The sequence below is a fragment of the Babylonia areolata genome, chromosome 15, assembly GCF_041734735.1.
Source record: "Babylonia areolata isolate BAREFJ2019XMU chromosome 15, ASM4173473v1, whole genome shotgun sequence".
Taxonomy (NCBI): Eukaryota; Metazoa; Mollusca; class Gastropoda; order Neogastropoda; family Buccinidae; genus Babylonia; species Babylonia areolata.
This window is the reverse complement of record NC_134890.1, coordinates 4,564,129-4,576,519: the sequence shown is the minus strand read 5'-3', so window position 1 is coordinate 4,576,519 and position 12,391 is coordinate 4,564,129. Positions and strand designations below refer to the sequence as shown.

Below are 12,391 nucleotides of genomic sequence, written 5' to 3'. Positions count from 1 at the left end.
AAGCAGTAATCAGAATCTATTCACATCATTTTGAGGAAAAGAATAGATGATATTGGTGTGTTTTTACATATATTTTTGTGATTCAGATGTGACTGTTGATGTAGATGGGTATGTGCTGGAACACAGGGCACTGTTGACAGTGAAAACTGGCTGACATTATTCATGGCATTTCAAGTTTACATCATATCTGCTTCTGTGTAATATCTTCTTCAGTCCTCATTAAATCTGTGGGGAAACCAAACCCAAGCATGAGCTTGTTATCGTATGAGTGTGGTCCTTTCACAGAAATCCCCCCTCCCTCCCCTTTCACCTACAATACTCCTTTCCTCTCCAATTCCTGCATACATATCAGTGCATACACATGTTCACACAGGCAGACAGCGGAGTCATATTTTAAAGGTTTATTCATCACAAAAGTATTAGACAGTGGGAGGGAAGGTACAAACACAGCAGAACACACAAACACAGGATCAGCTCCTACATCGTCAGCTCCTGAAACACACAAACAAGTCAGCCATGTAAATACATTATTTTCGTGGTAGCTGTTTGGTATCTCTTTCACAAAAACATGCACAAACTCATCCCGTTTATCTTAGCAACTAAAAAAGAATATCATTGTTCCCTCTTTCACATAAGCTTCTGGTGTCCAGTGCACAGTAAACACTGATCACTGCTTTGTTTTCAGATGTTTCATTAAACTGTTGCCTCAGCAAAGGCAGCCAAATCATTTATTCCTGCATGACAAGCCGTTACAAAGAATTTCAAGGAAACAGCTTACCAACATGCATTTTTTTTTTTTTTTTTTAAATTTTACTAAACTGTCATGCTAATTCATCCAGATTGTCTGCTCAGGTCAACTGGCTTGAAAAAGTAGGGTTCTCAGCATTTATCGATATGCCGGGGAAAAAATAGTCATCACTGCAGACAAGTCACGACTAAGGGAAAAAACAAAACAAAAAAAACAACAAAAAAACATACACATGTTGACTTTCAAGTTTACACATGCCTCAAAAGCCCTTCACCTGACCATGTGGACAGACAGACGTCCATACAATGGGACACTTACCATAATGGCATTGACGATGTCGTTGTTGTTGTTCTTGAGTGCTCGGATGGCCTTGGACTTGGACACATTGGCTTGGGACATGACCAGCTCAATGTCCTTCTGCTCCACGCCTGTCTCATCCTCCTGCAACACACAAACACCACATGTATCTTTCTTCCAACACTTCACAACTTACTCTTTAGTAAATAAACAAACTGTTACATGTTGCACAATACAACACCAAACAATACACATGACTAACCAGTATTTTTCTTTTCACAAACAAACATAATGTTACAGAAATGGACTAAAACAAAACCAGTGGCTTGCTTCTGTCTGCTCAGTTCTACTGGCTTGATAAGTACAAACACTTATCATCATTTATCGATATGCCGGGGAAAAAAATGTCATCACTGCAGACAAATGTACAGCCACTGCTTTTTGGAGGTTTAGCCCTACCACTCACCAACAACATAAAAGAATCACCTAACTTGATTGGCTATAAATTGCCTGTAAAATACAACAGATAAAAGTAACTTGATTCAACAGTACATATTTTGTATTGTGCACAGAATCTATGCTAGACAGAAGCTATACAGATAATGGAGTGACAGATGATATACACCAACTCTGTCTGTTTCTAACTTGTAAACCCACCACAGAGAGGAAATGAAGGAGGTGCCATCTTACCTCTTCCTCCTCTTCAGATTCTTCCTGGATGGGCTGAGAGACTGTCGAGGGCATGTCACCAGGACCCGCTGGAGGCTTGTCACGGAACTTCTCTGCCGCTGCCATCTGGGCCTGCTGGTTCAGATCTTCGATCTGCAACACAAACATCATCCTTAAGCAATGTGCTGGTCCATAATCGTGCTTTGAATTAAAGAGGAGTTGGAAATATGGTGATACAGCAGGAGTCTGTTTTGTTGGCGCACAATGTGTTTTCCAAGCAATTCAAGTTCCCACTTTTCTGTTTGACCATAACACAGAATCCCTTCTCCCTCACCCTGCATAGATATGCAGTTAAAAGAGTATTCAAAAAAGTAATAAAAAAAATTATTAAAAAAAAATCAAACATCACAAGTCACAACACAATTATGCCAACAGAAGGACAACAAGAAAGCCTTGTAAAACAGTTATATTGCAATTTACGTACACACATACTAAATATATGAAGGAAACCAATCAAAATTTTCAGCTTTTGACAGAACCACAACAATTACTTTTCCAAACATGTAACTGGCCTAACATATACATCTGTCTGCTCAGGTCAACTGGCTTGGTAAAAGACAAGAGTTGTCATCATTTATCGATATGCCGGGGAAAAAACAGTCATCACTGCAGACAGGCCAGGGATATCTTGGGATATCAGCTATCACAAGGAAAAAGTGACATTCTAATGTACTGAAACAACACTACATAGAAAAATATACTAGACAGGAGGAAAGATTCTAACAACATATACTGAATAAACACTACACAGAAAAGTATACTAGACACGAAGAAAAACTCTACTCTAATGCCACTCTTGTGTGACCATTATAAAGTATCACACCCATTTCCTCAAGCAATTTATGAAAGTGAATGAAGACTCAAAATCCTTCTGAATGGTTTATGCACCCTTAACAGAGACTAACAGTGGAGACAAGACTCTTCTGCGTTGAGCAAATTTTCCACTCAATCGTAACATTCTTAATATATGTCTGCTCAGGTCAACTGGCTTGGAAAAGACAAGAGTTGTCATCATTTATCGATATGCCGGGGAAAAAACAGTCATCACTGCAGACAGGTGAGGACTCAAACTGGGCCAACAACTCTTAAAAGTATGTGAAAATCTTTCAATCTGATCCAAAAACGCAGAAAAAGATGGAAGACAAAGACTGTATAACCTACCATCCCATTCCATTTCGTCAAAAGAAGTGATAAACTTCAATTTCCTTCACTCTGTTAATAATGAATACCAAAGATTCAAAAGGCCATCATTAAATGGGCAATGTCACAATGTAAACCATTTACAAGAACCACATGTTCTACAAACCTAATTTGTTTCTCTGCATAATTATTGAAACCGTGATAACAAAATAACTGTAAATATATAAGTATCTTAAACCATAAAACACAAAAGTATCTTCAAATAAATAATTACATCTTTCATTTTAAAGATGAAATGCGACATAAATAAAACATACAAACAATATGTATGCTCAGAACAACATACTTGATGACACAATTTCATCACATCACCATTCAATGATTAATGCTGGACAGATCCACAAAGTGCTTATCTTCAGATGGATAAAAAGAAAAAACACAAAGATGGTCCTACTTAGCTGTGTTGCCATTGTTACTATTCAACATGTTACTACCACACCACAAAAAAGTTTGTAGAACTGTACCATCATAAGTCTGCTCAGGTCAACTGGCTTGACAAGTGTCATGATTTGTCAGCATTTATCGATATGCCGGGGAAAAAAAGGTCATCACTGCAGACTATTCTGATATTAAAACATTTAATTGCCTGTTGCGAGTTAACGTTGTACAAACTCCATTCATTGTCTTAGCCACCATGTAAAATATACGTTAAAAAAAAAACAAAAGAAGAAAGATACTACAGATTACAGTTCACAGCTTTCATTTACACTGCTCTTATTCTAACATGCAGATAAATTGTTTTCAACAATAAATGACTACGCCTCCCCCCCTTTCAATCATTCACACCATGACCATGCTCATACAAATTACAGTACCTGATGCATAAAACAGCATATTTAAAAGATATAAGAAACAAAACAAAGATATAAGAAACAAAACAAAACAAAAATATATAATAAATCCTCACAACCAACTGTTCTGATTGTCTGCTCAGGTCAACTGGCTTGGAAAAAGTCAAGTTGTCAGCATTTATCGATATGCCGGGGAAAAAAAGGTCATCACTGCAGATCAACCATTACAGATTTCAGGAGGCCAAAAACTCTTAAATATGCAAAAAAAACCACACAAAAAAAAACACAAAAAAAACACCACCTTTCAAACTGATCAAAAAACGCAGGAAAATATGGAAGACAGAGACTGTATAACCCACCATCCCATTCTAACATGCCAGAACCTACTTCTCAAAAACAACCTGTAATGTAATGAATCAGCGGGATGACCCTGAGTGGTCAAAAACCATTCTGGCTTAAAAAAACATTCAAGGTAAAAACAGCTGTGATGCGACAGAATCAACAATTTGTTCCTGGCTCATCCTGGTTTTACCAATAACCATTTTCCTACACATTAATACGATAGGAAGGGGCAGGAAACTTAACACTACAACCTGCATGGCTCAACTTGGGTCAAGTTTCAGGTTTCATATCAGTGTTCATTATTGTTGGATTTTTCAAAGCAGTTAGAATAACAACAGTCACACAACGTCTGCTCAGGTCAACTGGCTTGGAATGTATCTCAAGTTGTCAGCATTTATCGATATGCCGGGGAAAAAAATGTCATCACCGCAGACATATAGTGACCACTGCTCATCTTCTCTTGTGCAAGCTGCATTTCGTCAAAGTGATAAACTTCAATTTCCTTCACTCTGCTAATAATGAATGGAAAGGATTCAAAAGTGTTGTAATGGCCTATAGGTAACGTGTCCGCCTAGGAAGCCAGAGAATCTGAGCACACTGGTCTGAATCATGGCTCAGCCGCCGATATTTTCTCCCCCTCCACTTGACCTTGAGTGGTGGTCTGGACGCTAGTCATTCGGATGAGATGATAAACTGAGGTTCCATGTGCAGCATGCACTTAGTGCACGTAGAAGAACCCACGGCAACAAAAGGGTTGTTCCTGACACAATTCTGTAGAAAAATTCACTTTGATAGGAAGAACAAATAAAACTGCATGCAGGAAAAAATACAAAAAAAAGGGTGGCGCTGTGGTGTATCAACGCGCTCTCCCTGGGGACAGCAGCCCGAATTTCACACAGAGAAATCTGTTGTGATAAAAAGAAATACAAATAAAAGGCTGCCATTAACTGGGCAATGTCACAAAGAATGTAAATCATTTACAAGAACCACATGTTTTACAAACCTAATTTGTTTCTCTGCATAATAAAATGAAACCGTGATAACATAACAACTGAAAATATATAAGTATCTTAAACCTTAAAACACAAAAATATCTTCAAACAAATAATTACATCTTTCATTTTAAAGATGAAATGCGACATAAACAAAACAATTAAACAATTAATATGTATGCTCAGAACAACATACTTGGTGACACAATGACTTCATCACATCATCATTCAATGATTTATACTGGACAGATCCACAAAGTGCTTATCTTCAGATGGATAAAAAGAAAAAACCACAAAGATGGTCCCACTTAGCTGTGTTGCCATTGTTACTACATGTTACTACCACACCACAAAAAAGTTTGTAGAAGCCAGTGTGAATGATTCACTGTAGCCACTTCTGAATCAAAATCAACATCCTGGCAATTGTACCATCATAAGTCTGCTCAGGTCAACTGGCTTGACAAGTGTCACGATTTGTCAGCATTTATCGATATGCCGGGGAAAAAAAGGTCATCACTGCAGACTATTCTGATGCTAAAATATTTAATTGCCTGTTCCGAGTTAACCTTGTACAAACTCCACTCATTCACTATCTTAGCCACCATGTAAAATCTTTAAAAAAGAAAAAAAAAAAAAAAAAAAAAAAAAAAAGAAGAAAAAGAAAAAAAAAAAGATACTACAGATTACAGTCCTCAGCTTTCATTTAAACTGCTCTTATTCTAACATGCAGAAAAATTGTTTTCAACAATAAATGACTACGCCCCCCCCCCCCCCCTTTTCAATTATTCACACCATGACCATGCTCATACAAACTAATTACAGTACTTAATACATAAAACAGCATATGGAGATATAAGAAACAAAACAAAACAAAAATATATAATAAATCCTCACAACCAACTGTTCAGATTGTCTGCTCAGGTCAACTGGCTTGGAAAAAGTCAGGCTGTCAGCATTTATCGATATGCCGGGGAAAAAAAGGTCATCACTGCAGATCAACCATTACAGATTTCAAAAGTATAAAAGTATTATGTTTCAACTCCTTTCACCAAACATGCATTGACTATGAAGCACAATAAATATTAAGGGAATCTTACAACACCCAGAACTGTTATGGACTACCTCAGGAAAAAGCAGCAGCTATTGCTTACTCACACTGCAAGATGATTAATGACAGTTTTAATGAACACCTTCCACAAATACAGTTTGTAAGTATCAATATCTGACCACCCTTCACCATGTTTTAGGGGAGATAAAATAAGGGAGCAATCAGTAACCAAGAAAAATGTATTACTTTACAGAAATTATTCTCGTCATGACTAGACTGGTCTGCTCAGGTCAACTGGCTTGAAAAGTAACAAGTTCTCAGCATTTATCGATATGCCGGGGAAAAAAAGGTCATCACTGCAGACCAGTCATGACTTATCCAGCAGAAACGAATGAGAACATATGGACACAGGTGTAATTGTCAGCCATAAATAATTCTCTTTTGCTACTTAACAAGGGCATGGAATACAAAATGGTTTAAAATACAGTCATTTGACACCAAACGTGAGAGTAACAATTTTTGTTATCAGTCTACATGATGAAACAGAAAACATCAGGGGTGAGGGAAGGAATGAAACAAGAAGCATCAGGGGTGAGGGAAGGAATGAAACGAGAAACATCAGGGGTGAGGGAAAGAATGAAACGAGAAACATCACAAATGAATCAATGAAAGGTAACCCTTTAGCTGATGAGTTTGTAAAAATGTTCCCAGATATAGAAATTTAGTTCCTGATCAAGAAACAATGTAAATTAACACCAACAGCTTTGAGAAAATGTTTCCACAGAATAAAGAAATTTTGTTCCTGATCAAGAAAATTAATACAAAAGAACACACTGCTATCCATACATGCACATAACTGAATCACTATGTAACTGAAACTAACCATCAATGAAACTGATGGCTTTAAAACATCCCATTTAATTCACAGATGGTTACTTCCCTATTTACATAGTATCAAGTCGATTTTGTCAAAATGTAAACACTTCAAAATGAAAAATCCAAAAAACCAGACAGACTGTTCCCGTTAGACCTTTGGCAGTGGCCAGTTTATGCAAGAGTCAACACTAAATGTAATTTTGACAAAAAACTAAACTCCATTTCAGATTCAGGTTATCAGTCAGGACTTGTCAGAAGCAGAACTGGATGAGGGTGATCATCATCAATGGAGAATACACAATGCACAAGAAAGTTCTTTGTGTGAACTGGTTTGTAAACCAACCAGCTTATCCCCAGCTTTTGAGTGAAGCAAACAATGTACATGAAGTACAAATAAATATACGTCACAAGGTAAGAGACTGGTGATTTTGTCATCCATACACGAAACCAAGAGAAGAGTACACAACTGAACTTCTTCTTCTGCATTCACTTGTATGCACACGAGTGGGCTTTTACGTGTATGACCGTATTTTACCCCGCCATGTAGGCAGCCATACTCCGTTTTCGGGGGTGTGCATGCTGGGTATGTTCTTGTTTCCATAACCCACCGAACACTGACATGGATTACACGATCTTTAACGTGCGTATTTGATCTTCTGCTTGCATATACACACGAAGGGGGTTCAGGCACTAGCAGGTCTGCACATATGTTGACCTGGGAGATCGTATAAATCACCCTTTACCCACCAGGCGCCGTCACCGTGATTCGAACCCGGGACCCTCAGATTGACAGTCCAACGCTTTAACCACTCAGCTATTGCGCCCGTCGACACAACTGAACAAACACAACTTGTCACAGAAACTATCAACTGAACTTACCTTGGCCTCACCAAAGACGATGTAGGTGTCAGAAGCAGGGCTTTTGAACACATCTGGTCTGTTGATGACAAATAAAATGTTTTTGGATTTTCTGATGGTGACACGAGTAACACCAGGCACAGCCTTCAGACCTGTAACATGAGAAGTAGAATTACATACACTGATGATACAGCAAGAAAATTACAAACATTCTAAAATACAGTATCTCAAACATGACCTAGAAAAATAAAGGTAAAATCACAGTTTGGTATCCAAAAACGTGATAACAGATATTCCAAATCATACATGTGTTCATATATAAACACATTTTAGTAAAAGACCACAAGTCAAATCCTTGGTCAAAATACTTGCACTGCATAAGAAACAGCTACCAAGATATAACTAGATGTTTACCACTATCACCAAGTTTCCTCCAGCACCTCACTTTGCTTTACAGTACATAGAAGTTGAAAAAAGAAAAAAAAGAACGACTAAAAACAACTGCATCAGTGTAATGTGTGTATATGCACTTGTGTGTGTGTGATCATACCCAGCTTGGACATGGCCTTTCTGGCTTTCTTTTCACTGCGACTCTGTTTTGCTTTAGACACCAACTCCTCTGTCAGTCCAGCAGCAGCTGCCACCTGGTGACAAATTAAATTTTAATGGTATCAACACTTTACAAAAAAACCCAACTCTCACTGGAAAAAGGAAAAGAAAAAAAAAAGGAAACATGTCTCCATTTCAGAATCAATGACTCAATCATTTTTTTTTTGTCTGAAGCAGAACTGGATAAGGGTGCTCATCATCAATGGAGAACCAAATCCAATGTCAATTAACCAACTGTGTTGCTTGTAAAAGGTATAGCCTAGCCAATCAGCTGTAGGAACACACCAGAAACTGGTGCAAATGTCAAACAAAAGACGTTACAAACCAGCAGAGTGACCGGAGGAGGTATGGGTAGAGAGAAAAACCTCACCTTAAATGCCAATGTTTTCTCAAAATATTATTGCATCAGCCACAAAGCGCACAGTCTGTATAACCTCACAGACATACAATAAAAAATGCTGGTAATTAATAATCAAAAAAATTTAATAGCAACCAAAGCATGGCCTAATGAAGCAGGTAAACTTATTCAAAACCAGACAAAGTACACACCGGAGAATCATTTCATGGACATATTTACTGTCAATGAATTTAATCAAAATTTCACCTTGAAATCAGTGCCAAGAATCAAGACACTATTTCTCTTTCCCAAAACCAGATGCAGATGCCAAACGTAACAACTAAAAACTAAAGTAATACATGTAGACTGCAATTAGTCTCTGATCTGTAAGAATACAGTGTGCGGATTACCTACTGGTGGTCTGTCTCCATTTCAGAATCACTAAATCAATCATGCTCTATCTGAAGCAGAACTGGATATTGGGTGTTCATCATCAATGGAGAACTTGACATCTTAGCTTATTTAGTCCAGATGACTGCAATGGACCATATCAGGACTGCAATGGAGAACAATTAAAATGCCCATTCGCTGATCATGTTACCTATAAAACTATTAAAAGGTAGTCTTGCCAATGAGAGCCTATCTGGTTTGTGGAACAAATTATCAGAAACACTTGTGCAGAAACAGAACACAAGAATTCAGAAAATACAATACTTCCTAGTTAAGGGACCCAAGAAGATATAAAGTAATGAAGAGAAAAAGATTTTTTAATTTAGACAACAAAAAAGCAACTAACCTTGTTCTTTCTTGCAAAAGGAAGTACCAGTCCATGACATATTTACTATTACCAAATAAATTCAGAAGTGAAATGTTTTTTTCTTAGCTGTTTCATGAACTGTTCAGTTTTACCCCAACATCCTCACTTTTTATATTAAATTATGCACACAAACAAACGGAAAAAAAAAACCCAACCAAACCCATCTTATTTTAAGTATGGACGAGATAGGCAGGCAGATGATGGTGTCTGTCAAAAAACTATAAGTTGTGGGTTAAAAAAAAACCAAAAAAACACACACGCAGAAAACACCTACTGGAACTACAACTTTGTCTCCATTTCAGTACAAACAAATCAATCATGTTCAGTCTGAAGCAGAACTGGATATGTGTGCTCATCATTAATGGAGAGTGACTGAAGCAATGTTGATCCGTGCTTATTGTAGATACAGCCCGGCCAACTGGAAAGCCACATTTTGTGGAACATATTAAAAAATTGGCAGTGCGAGTTCATATGGCCTGCAACAGCTTTAATTTTACAGTTTCACTGTAGTAACTGTATCAAAAGCAGGATGGCAGCATCATGACCTCTCTCTTGAAATGGCATGAAACACTAAAACTAAAGCAGTTGACAGACCTGGGTGTCTCATTTTCCTAAAGGTTACTTTCAACGTGCGTTACTGAAAATAAATGGAAAATATCTGTGCAAAATTTTCATTGTCCCTGCGTTGCTATTTCTGCACCCCCATCTAACCTTAGGTCTAAAACAAAACAGTGACAACAAATACCTGAAGAGATCATAACCTCATGTTTCATTCAGGACAACAAAGCATTACAGTGTACCTGACTCTGTTGCTGCATGGAAGCGGCATCTTGGTCTTCCAGCTCTGGTGGAGAGTCATCGTCATCAGAATCTGATGATGCCGATTCCTCCGGCTTGGTCTCTTCCAGAGGCTTCTCTACAGCTTCAATAGGCATGCTGCAAAACAAGCCAATGTATAAACACATTCGTTTACAGACACATTATCAAGTCCTAGTTCAGTACCTGCGATAAGCTATATTTCTGGGGCTATATATTTATGTGATTCTGAGGCTATAATTAAACAAAGTAGCTGGGCATCCATCTTCGTTCAATACAAAGCTTGGAGCTTAGCAGAGACCCCGTCGAAAATTCAATGAACGACATTGAAAATATTTACATATAATTTTGGTGGGAGTTCATTGGAAAATAATAGAAAAAAAAATTTAGCATTCACTGGTAATTTTGGTGGAAGATTTGGCAAATACAGTCAGAGCAGGCGTTCAGGGCCATGCGACTAATCTGTGGATCAAGAGTTTGATTCCTGGTTGGACTTTTCTGTATGCGTATCTATCAGCCATTAAGTACATGCAGGACTGCATCGAAAGTAAATTAAAGAATCAAGAAAGGTCCGCATACACTTTTAGTTTTATTGACTGAAAATTTAATGATACACCCGTTAATTATGTTGAGCTACTGCACACTGATCCAGGACTGAGGCCCAGCCCTGGCCATAATTATATTTGATGTTACACTTAATTGTAGATTCACTGTTTTGGAATAATGTTAAAAGGGTCATTAACATTATATCCACGAAACTGTGCTTTTAAAATTGTAAATAATAAAGACAATGACACTCTTCTTTTACAGACACTGTATTGTGAAAAGAGAGAATTACAGACACTGGAATTACAGACACTGTATTGTGAATAGAGAGAATGACAGTTTCTCTCTGCTAAAGTTTTAAGTCGGTAACATACAGTCCCTATACAGTTCAATCTATACTGATAAAACAGATCAACGCAGTTAACATCCTAAATTCCTGGAGCTGAATTTAGGGCGCTAAAGTGGGACGGAATGAATCCCACTTTAGCATCCTAAATTCTAAGCTGAATTTCGGATGCTTAGCCTAAGTGCGATTATACCCTTGTTAGTCAGCTGACTCCACCGCTGGACTACACACGTTCAACAGAAATCTGTCCAATTCCAACTTTGTCCAAGCAAAGGAAGATGATTTTGTTTTACAATACATTTTCTATATATAGACTGTAGAATCAGAGCGGACTTGAGTTTTTCCAGTATATTCCAGGGAACAAATCCGAAATCTACGTGAAATATTGATGAACCTACGAAGAGAAGCCATGTTCTGTTAACTGTGACGTTATCCTAAAACGTTTCGAATAATGAGGGCGCCTGATCTTTATCAAAGCCGATTTCTAATGCGTTTTTCAGAATTTCATGTGAATAATAGGAGATAAGACCTTTGACAAGTCATCAACTTCAAAGCGGTTTTCTCTCTGTTTATCATATCTGTATAAAAAATTATAAGAAAAAGCAATCTAAAGATACCCACTCGTTATGCAGAAGCACTGGCTACATGAAATAATCCAAATAAACCACAAGATGAAGAAGATTTTGTACTCACATGTGTCGTTCCTTGTCGGATCTGTTCGGGAAAGAAATGCTAGCAACCAACTTCCGGTAAACTCAGCGGTCACGCCGGAACGAAAAAGACAGGGTAGACAGGATCATTTCCCTTGAACCATGGCAACTCAAACAATGAAATGACTGTGAGGGGATTAATTGACAGACCAGCAATTTTTAATAATTTTTGGACATATTTTGTGAAAAAAGTACTTAAAAAACCTGTTTAAGGTAACTATAATAGACGCTCCACAAAATATCGTTGTAGATTGTTTTTCTCCGAACTTTAGAAGTAAATATAGTGTCAAAGACTGCACTGAGGTCACTTTTTTCAACACAGTACACAC

At 37.6% G+C, this 12,391-nt stretch overlaps 1 protein-coding gene and 1 non-coding gene across 2 annotated transcripts; both read right to left on the bottom strand.

Annotated features, from left to right (window-relative positions):
• Nucleotides 1-386: 386 nt before the first annotated feature.
• Nucleotides 387-12,168, bottom strand: LOC143290381 (nascent polypeptide-associated complex subunit alpha-like). Its single transcript, XM_076599765.1, has 7 exons — nucleotides 12,046-12,168; nucleotides 10,445-10,580; nucleotides 8,432-8,525; nucleotides 7,903-8,033; nucleotides 1,736-1,867; nucleotides 1,067-1,189; nucleotides 387-492 (listed from the first exon to the last, which is right to left on the bottom strand). The coding sequence occupies exons 2-7, from the start codon at nucleotides 10,577-10,579 to the stop codon at nucleotides 478-480; spliced, it is 630 nt and encodes a 209-aa protein (XP_076455880.1). The 5' UTR covers nucleotide 10,580; nucleotides 12,046-12,168; the 3' UTR covers nucleotides 387-477.
• LOC143290628 (small nucleolar SNORD12/SNORD106) lies at nucleotides 6,424-6,514 on the bottom strand. Its single transcript, XR_013056434.1, has one exon. It is a non-coding gene; the product is annotated as a small nucleolar SNORD12/SNORD106 (small nucleolar RNA).
• Nucleotides 12,169-12,391: the final 223 nt, after the last annotated feature.